Source organism: Bombina bombina, chromosome 4, assembly GCF_027579735.1.
Source record: "Bombina bombina isolate aBomBom1 chromosome 4, aBomBom1.pri, whole genome shotgun sequence".
Lineage (NCBI taxonomy): Eukaryota > Metazoa > Chordata > Amphibia > Anura > Bombinatoridae > Bombina > Bombina bombina.
Genome location: NC_069502.1, coordinates 580,467,281 through 580,494,304, shown reverse-complemented (window position 1 = coordinate 580,494,304; position 27,024 = coordinate 580,467,281). Strand labels below are relative to the sequence as shown.

General features: G+C 38.5%; 1 protein-coding gene across 1 annotated transcript in view; it reads right to left on the bottom strand.

The window, feature by feature from the left end:
• UFL1 (UFM1 specific ligase 1) overlaps positions 1-27,024 on the bottom strand; it is a 226,186-nt gene that overhangs the window by 8,349 nt on the left and 190,813 nt on the right. The window contains exons 14-17 of the mRNA XM_053710557.1: positions 23,356-23,522; positions 23,153-23,283; positions 6,451-6,531; positions 4,349-4,434 (exon numbers count right to left, since the gene is read on the bottom strand). Of these exons, the coding sequence (XP_053566532.1) occupies positions 4,349-4,434; positions 6,451-6,531; positions 23,153-23,283; positions 23,356-23,522 (465 nt within the window). The remainder of the gene's footprint in view (positions 1-4,348; positions 4,435-6,450; positions 6,532-23,152; positions 23,284-23,355; positions 23,523-27,024) is intronic.

Here is a 27,024-nt window from a genome sequence, read left to right as displayed (position 1 = left end):
GGATCCCTGGATCTGGACCCGTAGCAAGGAACCTTGAAGTTCTGACGAGAGGCCATCAGATCCATGTCTGGAATGCCCCACAGTTGAGTGATTTGGGCAAAGATGTCCGGATGGAGTTCCCACTCCCCCGGATGAAATGTCTGACGACTCAGAAAATCCGCTTCCCAGTTTTCCACTCCTGGAATGTGGATTGCAGACAAGTGGCAGGAGTGAGTCTCCGCCCATTGAATGATTTTGGTCACTTCTTCCATCGCCAGGGAACTCCTTGTTCCCCCCTGATGGTTGATGTACGCAACAGTCGTCATGTTGTCTGATTGAAACCGTATGAACTTGGTCTTTGCTAGCTGAGGCCAAGCCTTGAGAGCATTGAAAATCGCTCTCAGTTCCAGAATATTTATCGGGAGAGTAGATTCTTCCCGAGACCAAAGACCCTGCGCTTTCAGGGGTCCCCAGACCGCGCCCCAGCCCACTAGACTGGCGTCGGTCGTGACAATGACCCACTCTGGTCTGCGGAAGCTCATCCCCTGTGACAGGTTGTCCAGGGACAGCCACCAACTGAGTGAATCTCTGGTCTGGTCTTAGATGAATTCGCGCAAAAGGAACTATGTCCATTGCCGCTACCATCAAACCTATTACTTCCATGCACTGCGCTATGGAAGGAAGAGGAACAGAATGAAGTATTTGACAAGAGTTTAGAAGTTTTGATTTTCTGGCCTCTGTCAGAAAAATCCTCATTTCTAAAGAGTCTATTATTGTTCCCAAGAAGGGAACCCTTGTTGACGGAGATAGAGAACTTTTTTCTACGTTCACTTTCCACCCGTGAGATCTGAGAAAGGCCAGGACAATGTCCGTGTGGGCCTTTGCTTGAGGAAGGGACGACGCTTGAATCAGAATGTCGTCCAAGTAAGGTACTACTGCAATGCCCCTTGGTCTTAGCACCGCTAGAAGGGACCCTAGTACCTTTGTGAAAATTCTTGGAGCAGTGGCTAATCCGAACGGAAGTGCCACAAACTGGTAATGCTTGTCCAGGAATGCGAACCTTAGGAACCGATGATGTTCCTTGTGGATAGGAATATGTAGATACGTGTCCTTTAAATCCACCGTGGTCATGAATTGACCTTCCTGGATGGAAGGAAGAATTGTTCGAATGGTTTCCATTTTGAACGATGGAACCTTGAGAAACTTGTTTAGGATCTTGAGATCTAAGATTGGTCTGAATGTTCCCTCTTTTTTGGGAACTACGAACAGATTGGAGTAGAACCCCATCCCTTGTTCTCCTAATGGAACAGGATGAATCACTCCCATTTTTAACAGGTCTTCTACACAATGTAAGAATGCCTGTCTTTTTATGTGGTCTGAAGACAATTGAGACCTGTGGAACCTCCCCCTTGGGGGAAGCCCCTTGAATTCCAGAAGATAACCTTGGGAGACTATTTCTAGCGCCCAAGGATCCAGAACATCTCTTGCCCAAGCCTGAGCGAAGAGAGAGAGTCTGCCCCCCACCAGATCCGGTCCCGGATCGGGGGCCAACATCTCATGCTGTCTTGGTAGCAGTGGCAGGTTTCTTGGCCTGCTTTCCTTTGTTCCAGCCTTGCATTGGCCTCCAGGCTGGCTTGGCTTGAGAAGTATTACCCTCTTGCTTAGAGGACGTAGCACTTGGGGCTGGTCCGTTTCTGCGAAAGGGACGAAAATTAGGTTTATTTTTGGTCTTGAAAGACTTATCCTGAGGAAGGGCGTGGCCCTTGCCCCCAGTGATATCAGAAATAATCTCTTTCAAGTCAGGACCAAACAGCGTTTTCCCCTTGAAAGGAATGTTAAGCAATTTGTTCTTGGAAGACGCATCCGCTGACCAAGATTTTAGCCAAAGCGCTCTGCGCGCCACAATAGCAAAACCAGAATTTTTCGCCGCTAACCTAGCCAATTGCAAAGTGGCGTCTAGGGTGAAAGAATTAGCCAATTTGAGAGCATGAATTCTGTCCATAATCTCCTCATAAGAAGAATTATTATTGAGCGCCTTTTCTAGTTCATCGAACCAGAAACACGCTGCTGTAGTGACAGGAACAATGCATGAAATTGGTTGTAGAAGGTAACCTTGCTGAACAAACATCTTTTTAAGCAATTGCGAAAAAGTATGAAGGAATTGTTCAAAATTCACCAAAATTTCACCACAGTGTCTTAAAGCCTTAAAAGTATTGCACACCAAATTTGGAAGCTTTAACCCTTAAAATAACGGAACCGGAGCCGTTTTTATATTTAACCCCTTTACAGTCCCTGGTATCTGCTTTGCTGAGACCCAACCAAGCCCAAAGGGGAATACGATACCAAATGACGCCTTCAGAAAGTCTTTTCTATGTATCAGAGCTCCTCACACATGCATCTGCATGTCATGCTTCCCAAAAACAAGTGCGCAATAGAGGCGCGAAAATGAGACTCTGCCTATGATTAGGGAAAGCCCCTAGAGAATAAGGTGTCCAATACAGTGCCTGCCGGTTATTTTACATAATTTCCAAGATTAAAATAATTCCTCAAGGCTATGGAGTATAAAATATGCTTATATATAAATCGATTTAGCCCAGAAAATGTCTACAGTCTTAAAAGCCCTTGTGAAGCCCTTTTTTTCTTTCTGTAATAAAAATGGCTTACCGGATCCCATAGGGAAAATGACAGCTTCCAGCATTACATCGTCTTGTTAGAATGTGTCATACCTCAAGCAGCAAAAGTCTGCTCACTGTTCCCCCAACTGAAGTTAATTCCTCTCAACAGTCCTGTGTGGAAACAGCCATCGATTTTAGTAACGGTTGCTAAAATCATTTTCCTCTTACAAACAGAAATCTTCATCTCTTTTCTGTTTCAGAGTAAATAGTACATACCAGCACTATTTTAAAATAACAAACTCTTGATTGAATAATAAAAACTACAGTTAAACACTAAAAAACTCTAAGCCATCTCCGTGCAGATGTTGCCTGTACAACGGCAAAGAGAATGACTGGGGAAGGCGGAGCCTAGGAGGGATCATGTGACCAGCTTTGCTGGGCTCTTTGCCATTTCCTGTTGGGGAGGAGAATATCCCACAAGTAAGGATGACGCCGTGGACCGGACACACCTATGTTGGAGAAAGGAAACATTTTCTTAAAAATTGGAGAAGGAGAAAAAGGAATTCCAGGTCTCTCCCACTCCCGTGCAACTATCTCAGTAGCACGGTCAGGTACAGGAAATACCTCCACCATGGAGGGATCATCAAAGTACTGGTTCTGCTTACTAGACTTCTTAGGGTTGACTACGATAGACATCAGACTTTTTATTTCTTTTCTTTTTTTTTTTAATAAAGCAGAGCTGTTATAACAACACGCACATCTCAACTCCGGACTTACAGGGAGTGAGAAGACTGTGCAACAATATACCGCCTCCTAAACCTGAACTACCTCCTCAACAGGGGCGGTCCACACAAAACGGTCTTAGCCAAGAGCTAAACCGAAGATAAAACACATAAAACTGAGCCCCAGTAAAAAACTCCTCTCGTCCGCAGTGCCTGCATAACTGCCTCTGAATTAACCCTATATAGAGTTAATATGCAAATAACGTCCCCATGCAGCCTTAAAGTGCCAGATTTTTCCTTAAAAATAATAATATTAATGGCACTTACCTTAATGTTCATCTGTCCGGCAGCAGGACAGCTCGCCTGGTTTGAGAGGGTACCTAACCTTGCATAGACCTGTGGAAATGGAAAAGACTAAGTAAGCTTATGTAGGCTTTCAAATTAGGGCAGCAAAACTGATTTGGGAAAGCGCAGTGCGGATTATACCCCACAAGTTCCCAATTGCTTAAAAGCCACTACTGCCCTACTGAAGAGACTGACGTGGACTAAGGCTAGACCCCAGGAAAGATCAGAGCAAACCTACTCTGCTTTAAAATAATAAAATCTTGATTGAAGTTCAATTTTCTTCAAAAACACCAAAAACTTCACCTCCTCCATGAACAGAGGCAAAGAGAATGACTGGGGGTTATGGGTAAGGGAAGTGACATATATAGCAGCTTTGCTGTGGTGCTCTTTGCCTCCTCCTGCTGATGATTCTGTGGACTCACCATATCATAGGAAATAAATATATTTAAAAAAATCTTGATTGAAGTTCAATTTTCTTCAAAAACACCAAAAACTTCACCTCCTCCATGAACAGAGGCAAAGAGAATGACTGGGGTTATGGGTAAGGGATGTGACATATATAGCAGCTTTGCTGTGGTGCTCTTTGCTTCCTCCTGCTGATGATTCCGTGGACTCACCATATCTTAGGAAAGAAATATATTTAAAAACTATTTGTAAATAAAAAAAAATACATAAAAAAAATCTAACCTTTCTTTCTTCTTATCTCCTTTTTTCACTAAAATACCACACACGTCAGCTGCTGATTCCAAGCTTGAGATGAATTCTTCTATACTCTAGAAACAAAATAATGAACAATGATTAAACACAATATAATATACTGTACTGGTCCACAATAGTGCTACTGACATATTTTTCTGGTTTAATGGCTCTTTTCCTATTATCATATATTAAGCATGTTAAAATGTATATAACTATTGCCACCAAACATCCAATGTTAACTCTTCCCTCACCTGTTATCTTAAATTCTTCACTCTTTTTTACATATGCTAACCAAGCTTGTTACCTTTGACTCACACTGGCATTTGTCTTATATATAAAAACCAGGCAATAGCACACAAAATACTATAACCCTTAAAGTGATGGTAAACTCACAGGAACAATTTCCTCCTAATATGTAGAGCTACTCCAAATTAATCTAATAGCTTTTTTTTTTATTATTGTTACTTAACTCGGATAGTATTTTCGTCAACAATCTTTGTGATTGATAGTTGCGCTACACATCCAGCCCCCCTTCTTGCAGTCTTTTTTTTGTGACAAACAGCATTACCGGCCAATCCAAAGCTTGTCGTACGATTCACTAACGAGGCAGGAACATATTTGCTGCAAATTTTTATGTAACTAAAATGAATTAAGTTTCTTTAAAAAATAAATATATATTTTTTTTTTAACATGGACAAAAGTAATTGGAAATATTTCTTTACTATTAATAATTATTATTATAATAATCTTTATTGCTGCTACAATCATCACACAAACTTAAGAATCTCACAATTCTATTTATTTTAATGATGTGCGACTTCTGTAACTATTGTGCATGCGCTAATCATAAGGGGCGCATATGCTAATGAGTAAAGCAGATGGGAGCAGCCCTACAAAAAGTGAAGTCTGGAGCAGGTGGGACTGCTCTCACATCACTACAGTGCTTGAGAGATCCATGGAGGGGGAGGAGTAACAACACTGATTGACAGCAGGAAAATTATTAAATAGTAATAATTAAAAAAAAAATATATATATATATATATATATGTTTTAATTTTGATGTTGTTTGATTATACACTAACAAAATGAAACTTTTGGCAGCAGTCAGTTATGGTACAGTTTACCATCACTTTAAGCATTCTCTAACTTTAACATATAATTTAAATCAAATCCAGACTCATCTACCCTAACCCGTGTTATAAATCTTATATTAGCTAAACTGATCATGAGGACTTCACCTTCTGGATGTTCCAGGACTTTCAAATATACCCCATCACTATTGCACAGTTGTGGAAGAAAATACAGAAAGGCACATTAAAGCTTGACTTTTATCCAAATACTCCAATATAAGGGACTGTTAACAATGAAAGCTGCCTGATGTGCTTTGTACCCATAAGCAGAACAACCGGAAGTGGAAATCATCACAATTTGTCCAGCTTGTGTCAGGAAATATTGGTTGATAAGAGCAACCAGTAGTTTGGGGATCACATCAGTGAACAAGACAGATGACTTTGCACTGTGTTCTCATTATTGGGAAAAATGTTGAAACATTGTAATGCTAACTATAGACACTTATATCCAGCAAAAATTATGTTGAAAATTTGTGGATAAGTATATTTAGTATTAACAATAATGTTCTTAACTCTAAAAAAAAAATATGTACTGCCGAACAGCATACAACTGTACCAAGATTTTAAAATAGGCCTTCATAAAAACCCTAATCTTCTTTACAAGCTTGTGTCTTGTCATCATATAAAACACCCAGTTTAGAATTTATAGCCACACTTCAAAAAACTCAAAAGACGTACTCACCTAAGACAGCATATATTATCTTCATATCCAAAACGCCTATTAACACTTTTCCTTCCTAGTATCAGTCTAAAGATATCTTGGTTTCTACTTACACTGGGTCTCATATTCATTTTTTTTTAAATTATAGCCATTACTTTTGCTATTATTGATTCATGGGTTTGTTAATTTTAGACTCTAAATTTTGTTATACTTTTGCAATTTTGGTACCACTACAAGAATAATCTCCATAATGAAATGTTGGGATATCTAACACTATAACTAACTTTAAAATGACTTACCTTTCCTGACAAGGAACTATGAAGCTTTGATAAAGGGGCTTTTGCTTCCTCTTGCATTTTGCCTAGAATGTTTTTTCGAACCTTGAAAATAAAGTGCAGAAACACAGATATAACCATATAAAACATGTAAATAAGTATAAGTGCTTTGTATGTTAGCTAGACACTAGGCTTTTCCCAATTGACCTAGCTCAAATTCCATTAATTTCAAGAAATAAATCCAGATGTTGATGTACACTGCTGTTGGGCATTCTTTAATTACTCCTTGTGTTGCATTCTCCCTATTTAACTCCTGCAATTATTATTATCGGTTATTTGTAGAGCGCCAACAGATTCCGCAGCGCTGAACAGATTCTGCAATACCCGTGCACAATGGGTGTAAACTCATATACAATGATGGTATTTCTCTGGCTGAATTTACAAATATCAGAAATAATCATACATTTCTGCAAAGCCCTCAAAGATCTTAAATAAAATACAGTTCAGCTACAGTTACTAAGAAAGGGCTTCTTACTCTACTAAAACCTATAGATTTTATTCATGTAAGTTCCCACAGGAACAGGGATCTCAATTCCTCCTGTATTTGTTTGATAAATGATGTCCTGTATCTTAAAAATATTGTATCATTGTTGTACTTTCTATTATTTTTACCCAGCGCTATATAAATAAAGAATAAGAATTATTTATTTAAGCATTGCTTGCATGTATTACTGCACACGTTCTGTATTTTTACACCATGTATCTGCTAAAACAAAGTTCACTAAAAGTAGTTGTGTGTATTGGGGATAGCACAGGGTTAAAACATATGAACAGGTCCTCTTTACTATTTTTCTTTAATAAGGTGATGAGAGTTTACGAGCCATTACCTGTGGGATTCAACTTCTGGTCACTAGGAAGAGGTAAAGATATCCAAATATTACAAAAGCTTTTAGTCACTCTCACCTCCCAGGAGGAAATTGAATAATTGAGGTGCTCCTGATTCTTTGTTGAAAGGGGTTCTTAGACCTATGTGAGACCCGTTATCCCCTCAGACAGCTGACATTTGGATGAAGGTGTATATGGAGTGACGCTTATGGGATTTAGTCACAAGTCTGCCACAGGTGTTACAGGGACCTGTCCATAAGCCTCCTCCTGTTGGGTTGTCATTGCACTCCTCTGGATGGACTCTCTACTGGAAGCTTTTTTTTCTGCAGCTGATAAAACAGAAGAGAACACTCATGCACTCCCATAGCCCACAGGCTATTAGTAGGTACAGCATTGTCAAGGTACACCCTAATAGGACATTTTTTACAATTATCATACCCAAACACATTTTAGTCTAGTAATTTAGGAGACTTTTTTGTGCAATATGTACTTTTATTTTAGTTTAAAGCACTTTTTATTACATAAAGCATTCAGTTTTTGCGCACTCCGGCAAGCTATGGTTCGGTCTACACAGCAAACAAAGAATATCTAAATAATGAAGCATATTAGATTACAGAAGTAAATTGGAAACAGAATTTATGCTTACCTGATAAATTACTTTCTCCAACGGTGTGTCCGGTCCACGGCGTCATCCTTACTTGTGGGATATTCTCTTCCCCAACAGGAAATGGCAAAGAGTCCCAGCAAAGCTGGTCACATGATCCCTCCTAGGCTCCGCCCACCCCAGTCATTCGACCGACGGACAGGAGGAAATATATATAGGAGAAACCATATAATACCGTGGTGACTGTAGTTAGAGAAAAAAATTCATCAGACCTGATTAAAAAACCAGGGCGGGCCGTGGACCGGACACACCGTTGGAGAAAGTAATTTATCAGGTAAGCATAAATTCTGTTTTCTCCAACATTGGTGTGTCCGGTCCACGGCGTCATCCTTACTTGTGGGAACCAATACCAAAGCTTTAGGACACGGATGAAGGGAGGGAGCAAATCAGGTCACCTAAACGGAAGGCACCACAGTTTGCAAAACTTTTCTCCCAAAAATAGCCTCCGAAGAAGCAAAAGTATCAAATTTGTAAAATTTGGCAAAAGTGTGCAGTAAAGACCAAGTCGCTGCCTTACATATCTGGTCAACAGAAGCCTCGTTCTTGAAGGCCCATGTGGAAGCCACAGCCCTAGTGGAGTGAGCTGTGATTCTTTCAGGAGGCTGCCGTCCGGCAGTCTCATAAGCCAAACGGATAATGCTTATAAGCCAAAAGGAAAGAGAGGTAGAAGTCGCTTTTTGACCTCTCCTTTTACCAGAATAAACAACAAACAAGGAAGATGTTTGTCTGAAATCTTTAGTAGCCTCTAAATAGAACTTTAGAGCACGGACAACGTCCAAATTGTGTAACAAACGTTCCTTCTTTGAAACTGGATTCGGACACAAAGAAGGTACAACTATCTCCTGGTTAATATTTTTGTTAGAAACAACTTTAGGAAGAAAACCAGGCTTAGTACGCAAAACCACCTTATCTGCATGGAACACCAGATAAGGAGGAGAACACTGCAGAGCAGATAACTCTGAAACTCTTCTAGCAGAAGAAATTGCAACCAAAAACAAAACTTTCCAAGATAGTAACTTAATATCTATGGAATGTAAGGGTTCAAACAGAACCCCTTGAAGAACTGAAAGAACTAGATTTAGACTCCAGGGAGGAGTCAAAGGTCTGTAAACAGGCTTGATCCTAACCAGAGCCTGAACAAATGCTTGAACATCTGGCACAGCTGCCAGTCTTTTGTGTAGTAAGACAGATAAAGCAGAGATTTGTCCCTTTAGAGAACTTGCAGATAATCCTTTCTCCAAACCTTCTTGAAGAAAGGAGAGAATCTTAGGAATTTTTATCTTATTCCATGGGAATCCTTTGGATTCACACCAACAGATATATTTTTTCCATATTTTATGGTAAATTTTTCTAGTTACAGGTTTTCTGTCATGAACCAGAGTATCTATCACCGAATCTGAAAACCCACGCTTTGATAGAATCAAGCGTTCAATCTCCAAGCCGTCAGTTGGAGGGAGACCAGATTTGGGTGTTCGAATGGACCTTGAACAAGAAGGTCCTGTCTCAAAGGTAGCTTCCATGGTGGAGCCGATGACATATTCACCAGGTCTGCATACCAAGTCCTGCGTGGCCACGCAGGAGCTATCAAGATCACCGAGGCCCTCTCCTGATTGATCCTGGCTACCAGCCTGGGAATGAGAGGAAAAGGTGGGAATACGTAAGCTAGGTTGAAAGTCCAAGGTGCTACTAGTGCGTCTACTAGGGTCGCCCTGGGATCCCTGGATCTGGACCCGTAGCAAGGAACCTTGAAGTTCTGACGAGACGCCATCAGATCCATGTCTGGAATGCCCCATAAATGAGTTATTTGGGCAAAGATTTCCGGATGGAGTTCCCACTCCCCCGGATGAAATGTCTGACGACTCAGAAAATCCGCTTCCCAATTTTCCACTCCTGGGATGTGGATCGCAGACAAGTGGCAGGAGTGATCCTCCGCCCATTGAATTATTTTGGTCACTTCTTTCATCGCCAGGGAACTCTTTGTTCCCCCTTGATGATTGATATAAGCAACAGTCGTCATGTTGTCTGATTGGAACCTTATGAATTTGGCCTTTGCTAGTTGAGGCCAAGCTCTGAGAGCATTGAATATCGCTCTCAGTTCCAGAATGTTTATCGGGAGAAGAGACTCTTCCCGAGACCATAGACCCTGAGCTTTCAGGGATTCCCAGACCGCACCCCAGCCCACTAGACTGGCGTCGGTCGTGACAATGACCCACTCTGGCCTGCGGAAGCTCATTCCCTGGGACAGATGGTCCAGGGTCAGCCACCAACGGAGTGAATCTCTGGTCTTTTGATCTACTTGAATCATTGGAGACAAGTCTGTATAATCCCCATTCCACTGTTTGAGCATGCACAGTTGTAATGGTCTTAGATGAATTCATGCAAAAGGAACTATGTCCATTGTTGCAACCATCAATCCTATTACTTCCATGCACTGCGCTATGGAAGGACGAGGAACAGAATGAAGCACTTGACAAGAGCTTAGAAGTTTTGATTTTCTGACCTCTGTCAGAAAAATCCTCATTTCTAAGGAATCTATTATTGTTCCCAAGAAGGGAACTCTTGTTGACGGGGACAGAGAACTCTTTTCTTTGTTCACCTTCCATCCGTGAGATGTGAGAAAGGCTAGAACGATGTCTGTATGAGCCTTTGCCTTTGACAGGGACGACGCTTGTATTAGAATGTCGTCCAAGTAAGGTACTACTGCAATGCCCCTTGGTCTTAGAACCGCTAGAAGGGACCCTAGCACCTTTGTGAAAATCCTTGGAGCAGTGGCTAATCCGAATGGAAGAGCCACAAACTGGTAATGTTTGTCCAGAAAAGCGAACCTTAGGAACTGATGATGTTCCTTGTGGATAGGGATATGTAGGTACGCATCCTTTAGATCCACGGTAGTCATAAATTGACTTTCCTGGATGGTGGGTAGAATCGTTCGAATAGTTTCAATTTAACCCCTATACAGTCCCAGATACAGTCTTTGCTAAGACCCAACCAAGCCCTGAGGGGAATACTATACCAAATGACGCCTTCTAAAAGCTTTTTCAGAGATTCTTAGATCCTCACACATGCATCTGCATGCCCTGCTCTCAAAAAAACAACTGCGCATTAATGGCGCGAAAATGAGGCTCAGTCTATGACTAGAAAGGCCCCCTGACTGAAAAAGGTGTCCAATACAGTGCCTGCAGTTTTATAAACGTTCCCCAAGATTATAAATGTCAATAGTTAGCCTAAATTTGAATAATATGCACAAATAAAGCAATCGATTTAGCCCATAAAAATGTCTAACAGTTTTTTAGCCCATAATAAGCCCTTTATTCTGTTTGTTTTTGACTAAGAAAATGGCTTACCGGTCCCCATGAGGGGAAATGACAGCCTTCCAGCATTACACAGTCTTGTTAGAAATATGGCTAGTCATACCTTAAGCAGAAAAGTCTGCTAACTGTTTCCCCCAACTGAAGTTACTTCATCTCAACAGTCCTATGTGGAAACAGCAATCGATTTTAGTTACTGTCTGCTAAAATCATCTTCCTCTTACAAACAGAAATCTTCATCCTTTTCTGTTTCAGAGTAAATAGTACATACCAGCACTATTTTAAAATAACAAACACTTGATAGAAGAATAAAAACTACATTTAAACACCAAAAAACTCTTAACCATCTCCGTGGAGATGTTGCCTGTGCAACGGCAAAGAGAATGACTGGGGTGGGCGGAGCCTAGGAGGGATCATGTGACCAGCTTTGCTGGGACTCTTTGCCATTTCCTGTTGGGGAAGAGAATATCCCACAAGTAAGGATGACGCCGTGGACCGGACACACCAATGTTGGAGAAATGTTGTTTAAAATTGTATATTGTACCTGACTCATGAGAGAAAATTTTTGGGTTTAGTGTCCCTTTAATTAACACGCCTCATTTGTTCATATACTTTCTGCTCAGGCCTGATGTCTGCTGAACTTTCAACTGCTCTATTTACTGCTCTTTTGTTGTATTTAAATGATAGTCTTGTCAAAATTAAACTTTAGCTCACAGAAAAATTTACTTTTGAAGTGGACAGTAGAGCGTGGGGTAATTTAAATAGAGCAGGCAATTTTAAGCAACTTTCTAATTTACTCCTATTATCATTTTTTCTTCTTTCTCTTGGTATCTTTATTTGAAAAAGCAAGAATATAAGCTTAGGAGCCGGCCTTTTTTTGGTTCAGAACCTGGTTAGCGCTTGCTGATTGGTGTCTACATTTAGACACCAATCAGCAAGTACTTCCCAGGTGCTACACCAAAAATTGGCCGGCTCCTTACATTCTTGCTTTTTCAAATAAAGATACCAAGAGAACGATAAAAAAATGATAATAGGAGTAAATTAAAAAGTTGCTTAAAACCGCATGCTCTATCTGAATCATGAAAGTTTAATTTTGACTAGACTATCCCTTTAAAGCAGCAGTAACTTCTTACTAAGCACATCCATTTAAAAGTGATGGTAAATTCTCCCCTTTTTTAAATCAGATCCAGAATGTTAGTGATATTGTAGATGGAGTTTAATTGATCACTTGTGATGAACATGCGCTATAACTTACTTTTTAATAGAGATATCAAATTTAAAATACCCCACACTCTACCATCCACTTCAAAAGTATTTTTTTCTGTGAGCTAAAGGTTTGAACTGTTCTCCAGTCAGCGCTCTTCCCATATGGCACTTGTGTTGTAGCTACAGCTCTGATTGGACAACAATTCAAACTGTTTGCTCACAGAAAAATTTACTTTTGAAGTTGGCGGCGGAGAGCAGAAAATTTAAATTTCATATCTATTTTATATTAAAAACTAAGTTACAGTGCAACTTCATTAGAACAGAAGAATTAAACTCAATCTAAAATATCACTAGCATTCCTTATCTTATTTTAAAAAGGAGAGAGTTTACCATCACTTTTATTATTGCGGAAAGTAAAAACTTTACACAAAGAGTTTATGTTTGATCATAATTTTAATGTTTACATGTGAATTCTACTCTGACTTCATGCCCCTTGAGTGCTAACGACGGCTCAGAGCCGTCGCTAGCACTAACCTACCTTAAAAGCAATCTGGGGGCTCCCATCGACTCCCACCCCGGCGATTGGGCCTGTATAGTGACAGGCATCGCCGGGGCTTCCCGTTACGTCCGGTAACGTCACACGCAATGACTTGATGACGTCACCACGCAACTTTATTTAAAAATTACAATAGACAAGATAGGGAAAGGGGGCATGCTGCTTAGAAGCCTGTATCCTTAAAGTCCCAGGTACATTGTCTCCTAAAACTAATTTACTGTTTTTTCGATACTCGTACTTACAGTAAATAAAAATATTTGATTAGTGGTTTTACATCTGTTTTCAGAATGGGCTTCAAGTTGAGCTTCCCTTCAAGAAAGGTTTCTTCAGGCTAATTTTCAGAGAGATTCAATAAAAAATAGCCTTCTTTTAAATGTATCCTCATCTTGGATCTTATAAGATTAAATATGTTACTCCAAACTTTTCTTTATTCCCAAAAAGGGGGAATTGTCAAGCCTATTCTGGATATTGGGTCTTTCACATGTTTTCAGAGTTCCTTGTTTCCAAAGGCGAACTATTCAATTTCTTCCCACGTGATGAGAACTCAGGGTTTCCATTGGTTCAATACCTGGTTGATATTTTGCTTCAGACTTCATATTTACTTTTAGCTGTAGTTCCTGCCAATAATCTACTGTTGTTCTTCACAGTCATAGTTTGAGTATAAAAAAAAAAAAATTCCCTGTGAATGAGAGTTTCTTATCATTATCAGCCTATTCTAACTTTGCCTGTTTCTTCCATTAGTTGCTCAATGGAGGGAAATTTGGGTTATGGCTATGGTATCAGATGCATTTTTTTTGCACAGGAGCACTCCGGCTGGGCCACCAGAACTTGGTATACAGACCTAGTTCGGATGTTCAATTTTCATTCTAAAACCATATTCTTATTTATAAGTTTGAGTTTGTAAGTTTAATCCTTAAAGAGATAGTAAACTCAAATTGTAAGCTGCATAACCATGTACCTTCATAACTCAAAAGAATTTTGCATAAATAAGGCAGCTTTATTTTGTTAAATAAGCATATTATTTTATGCTTTTTCTTTTCACTGATTTCCCTGTCCCCCAGAACAAAAGAAACCTTGTTGATCTACCATAAACGAACATGCCGATATAGCATGAACTCTGTTTCCACATGTGCAGTTGAAGAATGAGACTGGGGTAAACCTGCCATCTTCTATTCCCTTAAGGTGGTTTAGCACTGACTAAACCGGTATTTAAATAAAATGACATATCCCCTAATATTTATCAAATAGCTAAATATAAATAATATTAACAGTTAAACTACCTTGTTTCTCACTGCTACGGCAAAGAATACTTTTCCTATCATGATTGTTGATGGAAAAATATTAATAATTCACCTTAAAAAAAAGAAAATAAAGTACAGAGACTGTAGGTAGAAGAGGGGTGAACAAACCTCACAGATAAATTAGCTAAAAGTATTAAAGGGATAGAAAGGTCAAAATTGATAATGGGTGCATTTCCATTTTAAACAGAAGCATTTTTGCAATATACTTCCATTCGCAAAAATGCTTCTAGTAAATATATTGCTGATCCTGTGAGGGTCGTGCACCAGTATTGAAACACCATGCATGCTCAGGGAACTGGCAGTGTTGTGTATTGCTTCTGAAGACATCATTTGTATCATACAAGCTACTGCTGACCCTCTGAGAAGATGTGTTGTTTGAATACCGGCGCACAAGGCCCTCACAGCATATGTGCGTATCCTGCAGAAAAACAGTAATAATGTTTACTAGAAGCATTTTAGCTAATGGAAGAATATTGAAAAAAAATGCTTCTATTTCAAATTGAATTGCACATTTCCCTTTAGCCTAAATCTCCCTGAGAGAAAATTATACAAGTAAAATACTCAGATTTTACAGCAAAATGGATAATGAATGTGTATTGCATGCAATAATGATTCATTTTCAATAATGAAACATTTTATGTGTTGTTGAAATGCTGAGTTTAATGGTACTTTTAGCTGTCTCTTTCTTCCTTCCTCCCCATAGCTGTCTCTTTCTTCCTCCCTCCCCATAGTAGTCTCTCTCCCTCCCTCCCCATTGATGTCTCTCTCTCTCCCTATAATACAAATTATAGGCAGGGACCAAATAATGAGCTATGTACCTTTATCAGAACTAAGGCAGTTCTTGTTAATAGCACAATACTTTATATAGACACATTAGGGTAATAAGTTGCAGTACTCAGCTAATTAGGTTAGTATCAGTACTTGTGATTAGCACAATACTTTGTATAGAGACTTCAGGGTAATAACAAGTTGCAGTACTCAGTAAGATGATTAGGTTAGTATCAGTACTTGTGATTACTAACATAATCAGCTTACTGAGTACTGCAACTTTATTATCATCCCTAGTTAGAACAGTTGATTTCTAAGACTTACTTAAAGGGACATAATACTCATATGCTAAATCACTTGAAACTGATGCAGTATAACTGTAAAAATATCACCTGAGCATCTCTATGTAAAAAGATATTTTACCTCACAATCTCCTCAGCTCAGCAGAGTAAGTTCTAAGTAAAAAGTTATACTCAGCTGCTGCTTAGCTGCAGGTTAAAAAAAAATGAAGAAATGAACAGCAGCCAATCAGCATCAGCAGTGCTGAGGTCATGAACTCTTTTACTGTGATCTCATGAGATTTCATTTAACTCTGAGATTTCATTTTAAACTTCCTTACACTGAATAGGGAAATAAGATGAGTGTGCACGAATGCTTTCTCCTTCCGCTGTCCCGGGACAGACATACTGATTTGTTGCTTAGAAGTCCTTTACAATGGGATGTGGCTACTGAGAAACTTTTGAGGTAAAATATCTTTCTTTTTTACATAGAGATGTTCAGATGATATTTTTCTAGTCAGCTTTTTACAGCTATGCTGCATCACTTTCAAGTGTTTAAACATTTGGGTATTATGGCCCTTTAAAGGCAGGAGAATCTCTCCCAACATACATTACAGCCCCTTCTATTAGATCAGTTTCCACCTCTTGGACCTTTAAGAATGAGGCCATGCAAAACTATTTTACTTAAGAGTTTTGCAAGGCAGAAACTGGGTCTTGTTTTACACGTTTTTACTTAAGTTTACCATTTTGAGGTCTGTTTGCCTCTTATGAGAGGTTTTTGAGCAGGGAAGTCCTACATGCTTTAGTGGATGGTAAATAGGTGCCTACCTTAAAGTTTTTCCCACCCAATTAGTTGCAGACTTAATAGCTTGGGTATTAGATCACACAGATAATGGCTTGTGGACTCTCACAACCTTATGAAAGAAAACAAAGTTTATGCTTACCTGATAATCTAATTTCTTTCACAGTGGTGAGAGGCCATAAGACCCGCCATTTTATCTTATTTTATGCACCTCATTTACCCTGCTTTGTCCTTTCCTATTTCTCCACCTATTCTTTCTTGGCTATACCTTAGACTGGGATATCAGAAAGGTGAGAGGGATGTTTGGGTAGCTTTGCCAGGAGTTGAATCCCACAGGTAATGGCTCGTGGATTCTCCCCACCATGAAATAAATTTAATTTATTAAGTAAGCATACATTTTTCCCCCCAGTGTATGTATGTGTGCACAGAAACAAAATTATGAAGCATTGTCTGAACCCAGACTTCCATTACAACACTGTAATGTAAAGGTTCAAGGTTACACATTGTTATTTAAGCACTGTGTATAAGAACATAATAAAAGTAGAGTTTTTTTCAGTGCTACATACATCCCCACCATAACACTTTTGCAGTTTGTGTATTTTTGAATGGATATAACACCAATAATGGATACGTATTATGAATATTTTAAAGTTTCAGTGCAATAATGCTTAACCCCTTGCCCCAATTTAACGTAGACTTTGCCCAGTGTACTGTGTTGACAAAGTCAACGTAGACAGCGGAAACTGCAGCTGGGGACAGGAGGCACCCTCATATGCTAAGGGAGCACTTATCATGCTCCTTTACCATATTAAGCTAGATCGCTGATCGTTACTGAGAGTAACACTGCTCTATAACGCTCATCTATTGGTGCCGAGTGGGAGTGGTGGGCGGCTGAGCGGAGGAGGGGGAGGGATGGGCTCCTTACACTATGGAAATATGATTAGGAAGGGGGAAGGAGAGATGGGGCCATACACTACAGAAATAAAAAATTCAATATAAAATGAAACCATAAATAAAAATTATTTGTTATTGGCAGACAGGCTGCCAGGGTTTTATATCCCTTTAATGCAACAATGATACAATTTATCATACTGCTGCAAAAACATAATTTATGTAAGAACTTACCTGATAAATTCATTTCTTTCATATTAGCAAGAGTCCATGAGCTAGTGACGTATGGGATATACATTCCTACCAGGAGGGGCAAAGTTTCCCAAACCTTAAAATGCCTATAAATACACCCCTCACCACACCCACAATTCAGTTTAACGAATAGCCAAGAAGTGGGGTGATAAGAAAAAAGTGCGAAAGCATATAAAATAAGGAATTGGAATAATTGTGCTTTATACAAAAAAATCATAACCACCACAAAAAAGGGCGGGCCTCATGGACTCTTGCTAATATGAAAGAAATGAATTTATCAGGTAAGTTCTTACATAAATTATGTTTTCTTTCATGTAATTAGCAAGAGTCCATGAGCTAGTGACGTATGGGATAATGACTACCCAAGATGTGGATCTTTCCACACAAGAGTCACTAGAGAGGGAGGGATAAAATAAAGACAGCCAATTCCTGCTGAAAATAATCCACACCCAAAATAAAGTTTAATGAAAAACATAAGCAGAAGATTCAAACTGAAACCACTGCCAGAAGTACTTTTCTACCAAAAACTGCTTCAGAAGAAGAAAACACATCAAAATGGTAGAATTTAGAAAAAGTATGCAAAGAGGACCAAGTTGCTGCTTTGCAAATCTGATCAATCGAAGCTTCATTCCTAAACGCCCAGGAAGTAGAAACTGACCTAGTAGAATGAACTGTAATCCTTAGAGGCGGAGTTTTACCCGACTCGACATAAGCATGATGAATTAAAGATTTCAACCAAGATGCCAAAGAAATGGCAGAAGCTTTCTGGCCTTTTCTAGAACCGGAAAAGATGACAAATAATACAAAGCTCTAACAGCATCCAAAGAATGCAATGATTTCTCCTAGAATTCATAGGATTAGGACATAATGAAGGAACCACAATTTCTCTACTAAGGCTTTTAGAATTCACAACCTTAGGTAAAAAATTCAAAAGAAGTTCGCAGCACCGCCTCATCCTGATGAAAAATCAGAAAAGGAGACTCACAAGAAAGAGCAGATAAATCAGAGACTCTTCTGGCAGAAGAGATGGCCAAAAGAAACAAAATTTTCCAAGAAAGTAATATAACGACAAAAGAATGCATGGGTTCAAAAGGAGGAGCTTGAAAAGCCCCCAGAACCAAATTCAAACTCCAAGGAGGAGAAATTGACTTAATGACAGGTTTTATACGAACCAAAGCTTGTACAAAACAATGAAATATCAGGATGATTAGCAATCCTTCTGTGAAAAAAGAACAGAAAGAGCAGAGATTTGTCCTTTCAAGGAACTTGCGGACAAACCTTTATCTAAACCATCCTGAAGAAACTGAAAAATTCTTGGTATTCAAAAAGAATGCCAAGAAAAAATGATGAGAAAGACACTAAGAAATATAAGTCTTCCAGACTCTATAATATATCTCACTAGATACAGATTTACGAGCCTGTCACATAGTATTAAACACAGAGTCAGAGAAACCTTCTTTGACCAAGAATCAAGCGTTCAAACTCTATACCTTAAAATTTAAGGATTTGAGATCCTGATGGAAAAAAAGGACCTTGCGACAGAAAGTCTGGTCTTAACGGAAGAGTCCACAGCTGGCAAGAGGCCATCCGGACAAGATCCGCATACCAAAACCTGTGAGGCCATGCTGGAGCTACCAGCAGGACAAACGAGCATTCCTTAGAATCTTGGAGAATACTCTTGGAAGAAGAACTAGAGGCGGAAAGATATAGGCAGGATGATACTTCCAAGGAAGTGATAATGCATCCACTGCCCCCGCCCGAGGATCCCAGGATCTGGACAGATACCAGGGAAGTTTCTTGTTTAGATGAGAAGCCATCAGATCTATTTCTGGGAGTTTCCACATTTGAACAATCTGAAGAAATACCTCTGGGTGAAGAGACCATTCGCCCGGATGCAACGTTTGGCGACTGAGATAATCCGCTTCCCAATTGTCTATACCTGGGATATGAACCGCAGAGATTAGACAGGAGCTGGATTCCGCCCAAACCAAAATTCGAGATACTTCTTTCATAGCCAGAGGACTGTGAGTCCCTCCTTGATGATTGATGTATGCCACAGCTGTGACATTGTCTATCTGAAAACAAATGAACAACTCTCTCTTCAGAAGAGGCCAAGACTGAAGAGCTCTGAAAATTGCACGGAGTTCAAAAATATTGATCGGTAATCTCACCTCCTGAGATTCCCAAACCCCTTGTGCCGTCAGAGACCCCCACACAGCTCCCCAACCTGTAAGACTTGCATCTGTTGAGATTATAGTCCAGGTCGGAAGAACAAAGAAGCCCCCTGAACTAAACGATGGTGAACTGTCCACCATGTCAGAGAGTGTCGTATAATCGGTTTAAAGTTATTAATTGAGATATCTTTGTGTAATCCCTGCACCACTGGTTCAGCATACAGAGCTGAAGAGGTCGCATGTGAAAACGAGCAAAGGAGATCGCATCCGATGCGGCAGTCCTAAGACCTAAAATTTCCCATGCATAAGGCTACCAAAGGGAATGATTGTGACTGAAGGTTTTGACAAGCTGATATCAATGTTAAACTTCTCTTATCTGACAAGGACAGAGTCATAGACACTGAATCTATCTGGAAACCTAAAAAGGTTACCCTTGTCTGAGGAAACAATGAACTGATTGGTAAATTGATCCTCCAACCATGATCTTGAAGAAACAACACAAGTCGATTCGTATGAGATTCTGCGAAAATGTGAAGACTGAGCAAGTACCAAGATATCGTCCAAAAAAGGAAATACCAAAACCCTGTTCTCTGATTACAGACAGAAGGGCACCGAGAACCTTTGAAAAAAATTCTTGGAGCCGACGCTAGGCCAAACGGTAGAGCCACAAAACTGGTAATGCTTGTCTAAAAAGAGAATCTCAGAAACTAAAAGTGATCTGGATGAATCGGAATATGCAGATATGCATCCTGTAAATCTATAGTAGACATATAATGCCCTTGCTAAACAAAAGGCAGGATAGTCCTACAGTTACCATCTTGAATGTTGGTATCCTTACATAACGATTCAATATAGATAGATCCGGAACTGGTCTGAAGGAATTGACCTTCTTTGGTACAATGAAGAGATAGAATAAAATCCCAGCCCCTGTTCCAGAACTGGAACTGGCATAATTACTCCAGCCAACTCTAGATCTGAAACACATTTCAGAAATGCTGAGCCTTTGCTGTGTTTACTGGGACACGGGAAAGAAAAAAATCTCTTTGCAGGAGGCCTTAACTTGAAGCCAATTCTGTACCTTAAAAGAAAACGTAAACTGCCCCATACCAGCTGAGCTGGAATGAGGGCCGCACCTTCATGGGTATTTAGGAGCTGGCTACAGGTTTCTATAAGGCTTGGATATATTCCAAACTGGAAATGGTTTCCAAACTGATACCGCTCCTGAGGATGAAGGATCAGGCTTTTGTTCCTTGTTGTGAGGAAAGGAATGAAAATGATTATTAGACCTAAATTTACCTTAGATTTTTTTATCCTTTGGTAAAAAAGTTCCCTTCCCTCCAGTAACAGTTGAGATAATAGAATCCAACTGAAAATCGAATAATTTATTACCCTGGAAAGAAAGGGAAAGCAAAGTTGACTTAGAAGACATATCAGCATTCCAAGTTTTAAGCCATAAAGCTTTTCTAGCTAAAATAGCTAGAGACATATACCTGACATCAACTCTAATGATATCAAAAGATGGCATCACAAATAAAATTATTAGCATGTTATAGAATAATAATAATGCTATAAAATTATGATCTGTTACTTGTTGCGCTAAAGCTTCTAATCAAAAAGTTGAAGCTGCAGCAACATCCGCTAAAAATATAGCAGGTCTAAGAAGATTACCTGAACATAAGTAAGCTTTTCTTAGAAAGGATTCAATCTTCCTATCTAAAGGATCCTTAAATGAAGTACTATCTGCCATAGGAATAGTAGTACGTTTAGCAGGAGTAGAGACAGCCCCATTAACCTTAGAGATTTTGTCCCAAAACTCTAATCTGTCAGATGGCACAGGATATAATTGCTTAAACATTTAGAAGGAGTAAATGAATTACCCAAATTATTCCATTCCCTGAAAATTACTTCAGAAATAGCATCAGGGAGAGAAAACACTTCTGGAATAACTACAGGAGATTTAAAAACCTTATTTAAACGTTTAGATTTAGTATCAAGAGGACCAGAATCCTCTATTTCTAATGCAATTAATACTTCTTTAAGTAAAGAACGAATAAATTCCATCTTGAACAAATACAAAGATTTATCAGCATCAACCTCTGAGACAGAAACCTCTGAACCAGAAGAACCATTATCAGTATCAGAATGATGATGTTCATTTAAAAATTCATCTGAAAAAAGAGAAGTTTTAAAAGACTTTTATGTATACTAGAAGGAGAAATAACAGACATAGCCTTCTTAATGGATTTAAAAAATAAAATCTCTTATGTTATCAGGAACACTCTGAAAATTAGATGTTGACGGAACAGCAACAGGTAATGTAACAGTACTAAAGGAAATTTTATCTGCATTAATAAGTTTGACATGACATGCAATACAAACAACAGCTGGAGAAACAGATACCAAAAGTTTATAGCAGATACACTTAGCTTGGTAGCTCCAGCACTGGGCAGCGATTTTCCTGAAGTATCTTCTGACTCAGTTGCAACGTGGAACATCTTGCAATATGTAAAAGAAAAAACAACATATAAAGCAAAATTGATCAAATTCCTTAAATGACAGTTTCAGGAATGGGAAAAAAATGCCAGTGAACAAGCTTCTAGCAACCAGAAGCAATAAATAATGAGACTTAAATAATGTGGAGACAAAAATGACGCCCAAATTTTTTAGCGCCAAAAAAGACGCCCACATTATTTGGCGCCTAAATGCTTTTGGCGCCAAAAATGACGCCACATCCGGAACGCCGACATTTTTGACGCAAAAAAAACGTCAAAAAATGACGCAACTTCCGGCGACACGTATGACGCCGGAAACAGAAAAAAAAATTTGCGCCAAAAAAGTCCACGCCAAGAATGACGCAATAAAATGAAGCATTTTCTGCCCCCGCGAGCCTAACAGCCCACAGGGAAAAAGTCAAATTTTTTAAGGTAAGAAAAAATGATTGAAACAAATGCATTTATCCCAAGTATGAAACTGACTGTCTGAAAATAAGGAATGTTGAACATCCTGAGTCAAGGCAAATAAATGTTTGAATACATATATTTAGAACTTTATAAAAAAGTGCCTAACCATAGCTTAGAGTGTCACAGAAAATAAGCTTACTTACTTACCCCAGGACACTCATCTACATGTTGTAGAAAGCCAAACCAGTACTGAAACGAAAATCAGCAGAGGTAATGGTATATATATAAGAGTATATCGTCGATCTGAAAAGGGAGTTAAGAGATGAATCTCTACGACCGATAACAGAGAACCTATGAAATAGACCCCATAGAAGGAGATCATTGCATTCAAATAGGCAATACTCTCCTCACATCCCTCTGACATTCACTGCACGCTGAGAGGAAAACCGGGCTCCAACCTGCTGCGGAGCGCATATCAACGTAGAATCTAGCACAAACTTACTTCACCACCTCCATAGGAGGCAAAGTTTGTAAAAACTGAATTGTGGGTGTGGTGAGGGGTGTATTTATAGGCATTTTAAGGTTTGGGAAACTTTGCCCCTCCTGGTAGGAATGTATATCCCATACGTCACTAGCTCATGGACTCTTGCTAATTACATGAAAGAAATAAGCTGTTGCTTTCTCTATAACATATCACTAACACACACTTTACAGGAATCAGGTTAGACTAGAATCACATACCTCATTAGTAATAGTGGTATAATCTTCCACTGCCATCATAAAATCAGATGCCAGGAAATTAAAGATAAGATTAGTTATATCTGTGCACACCGTCTTCAACAAGTGTTTAGCAAGGTTACTTTGTGTTTCATCTGGAGAGAAAAAAAATGACATTGTATATAGTTCTATCTATTAGGATATCCAAATGAAAAGAACCTACTTACCAGTAAAAAGTTTGATTCCTTTTTCAAACAATCGAATATTACTATATAAGTTGGAAACCTCTTCTTGAAAATCTTTCATGGTCTGTTTTCTGCTGGTGCCTGAAGCTGATGAAGCGGAGGCCATGAAAACTGATCTAACCACATCCTGGTAACTTCTAGTTAAAGGCCTGAAGAGAAACACACATTTAAAACAAATAAATTACATATTATTATGAGTTTGTACCTTGGATAAATTATGAGAACTTGGTCATCAAATTTCTGAAATGGTTTCCTGATAAGTCATACATTTTCCTTAAAGGGACAAAAGTCAAAATTAAACTTTCATGATTCAGATAGAGCAGGCAATTTTTAACAATTTTCCAATTTACTTCCATAAACAAAATGTGCACAGTCTTTTTATATTTACACTTTGTGAGTCACCAGCTCCTACTGAGCATGTGCAAAAAATTGTTGACAGAATATACGTATATGCATTTGTGATTGGCTGATGGCTGTCACATAATACAGGAGGAGTGGAAATAGACATAACTTTGAAATGTGTCAGAAAAAAATCTACTACTCATTTGAAGTTCATACTAAGTGCTATTGCATTGTCTTTTTATCATGCATTTGTCGATTATACAAATCTATAGTATTTATGATTTTTTTTAAGTGATGTATGTGAGAGTTTAGATCTCATAGGCTTGTCAGACAAAGTCAGCATTTCAATAAAATAATTTTAATGAGATATGTAGGCTGCATCACATTTTAATCACAAATATATGCATAGCCTCATTCTAATGACAGAATAAATCAGTTTTTTTTGTGCATAGGCTTCTTCTCTGCAGTCTCTTGTTCACAGGTTGCTTTTGCTTTTTTAATCTGAGTAATGCTCATGCCTTTCGAATAGTTGAAATTCATGTACATATCGCACAAAGGGTTCCATGTACTAAGGGATGGAGAAACCATCTTTCCAGCAAATATATCCTTGTGTATCACCATCCCGTGCTCTCTCGCAACTAATATCACAGACCAATGAAGCAGCACCGCTCCAGTATAGTTTCATAAAAGCATTTATTGCTGAAGCATAAAAAGTACAAAGTTTTGGGATTAATGGGGATAAGATCTATTATTTGAAACTGTTGCTGGGCTATCGTGTGACCCATAGCCAAAAACATGATTGCCCACTGGTGCTGTAGAATCCCTGCACCTTATGTTTGATTTATGTTGTACAATACTATCTTTGACTTTTTGTGTCGTCTCTCCAATGTAAATTAATCCACAAGGACATTTAATGAGATAGGGCAAGATTACAAGTCACGCAGCAAATCTGTTTTTCGCAATTGCGAAAACACAGTGCACGTTATGTTTTTTTTGCATTTGGGGTTGAAAAGCTATTACAAGTTGGAAAATAACTTATTTTGAGTGTGCGTTAACCCGCGTAATCCAAAAAGCCAGATTGCATGCACATTCACGTATTGCCCCCATAGATGTCAATGGAGAAGACAAATAGAAAAAATAAATAAAAAATAAAACCTTAATCTGTTGCGCAAAGCCCATGACGTATTCTCCTCGAAAAGTGTACATGAAAATGTGAATATTTCATATTGCAAGAATGTTTTCTTTATGGAATATGTTGTATTTAATTCTAAATAAATATTTCTCTATATATCTGATGATTTTTGGACAGATATATCTATTTATAGCAAGATATGTATATGAAGATCTATTTGTGAACATCTCTGAAAATCCATCGGATACATTGTTTAATGTGCATAAGATTCTAATATGAAATATTTTCATTATCTCCATAGTTCTTCTCTATACATATAAATCCATGTTTCTCTATCTATGTGTATGTATGTCAATGTAAAATCCCTTCGTCTGCTTTTTTTTTTTTTTTCTTTTCTTATAACACCCAAGATCTCCTATCAATGCGCCCTTATAACTTTTGTGTGCAATTTATTTTTAAAATATTTTTTATTAGGCAGTGTTAATATGAGTGTAACTGTACTTTGTAATGTATTTTTGAAGTGTTTTGTGAAAATGTTATGTTGTAGAAAACTTAACTACAGCTCTTCGAGCGTGGAAAGGATTGTTGTGTAAAAGGCGATTGTGTGTGCGCAATCACGATTTTTCCAGACTTGTAATATCTGCGCAGTGAAAATTGATTGCGAAAAGACCAAATCACTCGCGGAAAACTCATAACACGCTACTTGTAATCTTGCCCACTGATTGCAAACATAGGGCAGATTACGAGTGGAGCGCAAAACTGCACTTTCACGAACACGATATTTGCGCTTCACTCAGTAATGCTGGCGCACGCAAATGTGTGTTAGTACTACAAGTAAAGAATAATGCAAGCACGCTTCATTGGGCAGCATATTTAAAATATATATGTATATATACATATATATTTGTGTTTATATGTGTATATACACATATATATGTATATAAGCATATACATATATATTTACAGTGATAACACAGTCCCCATAGACAGCATAGTAAAGGCACTTTTTTTTCTAACACCCCACATCCCCTCACTTTAACCCCTTATAACAGCTTCCTGCAGTTTTTTTTTTTTTTTTAAATAAATAAAGATGCTGATATTTTATTATTTTCCTAAATGAACTGTCCACTTTATTTTGGAGGACATTATTTTCATTAACCAGAGATCTGATTTGCCCGCTTACATGCGCACATTAAAATTGAGCTCCACTTGTAATTTAGCCATAGTATTACATGTAAAAAAAATATGGTATTTTTTACCTGTTCTAGGGTGCATGAATGTGGAACCCTTAATCAAAAGGGTTGCAGATACTGTATCTTAAGCATGAGAAACACCCACTTCCTATATAGCTTTGTCAGTCTCTAACGCTTTTTGACCTTTTGTAAGAAGGCATAAGAAAAGACTTAAAATATTTGTCTCCAGGATGGCAATCCCGCAAGCTTGACCAGTGTTTCCTAATTCATTTTTGTACACCATTACTAGAGGGGTTATATTCAGAGACAAATAATCTTTCAGTCTCTTTTTTTCCGTTATTCTTAGTGAATATTGTCATTTATTTTTTATATCTCCTTTCTGATCAAAGTTGGAGAAAACCCCCTTGAAGTAAATCTCTCAACCATTTCGGAAAGCCGTTGTCTACAAAGTGTCTCATCCGTAACAATTATTTTCACTCTCAGTAGCTCCTAGGGAGTGAGTTTATTAAAGTAGGGGTATATTCCTATCTGTCGATTTTCTGAATAAATCAGTTTTTAAGTGAATGCCTTCCTTGTATACCATAGTATCCAGAAATTGTACTGAAGATTCACTCATTGTAGGAGTGAATTTAATTGTCTTAGTTGCTTCATTTATCTCTTCCACAAATTGCAAAAGGGAACCAATATTGCCACATCATATGCCAAAATGTCGTCTATATAGCAAGACCAAGTCGTATCATATAGTTAAAACCATTTATTCGAATATACAAGGTATTCTTCAAAGACATTTATAAATATGTTGGCATAGAAAGGGGTGAGATTGGACCCCATTGCTGTTCCTTTCTTTTGAACTTAGAAAGTGTTTTAAACATAAAGTAGTTGCAATAGAGAATTATTTCCAATAAATGTCAAATAAATTCCTGTTCTTGTATGGAATAATACCCGCTAGTAGCCAAAACATGTTTCAAAGCCCCCAAACCACTA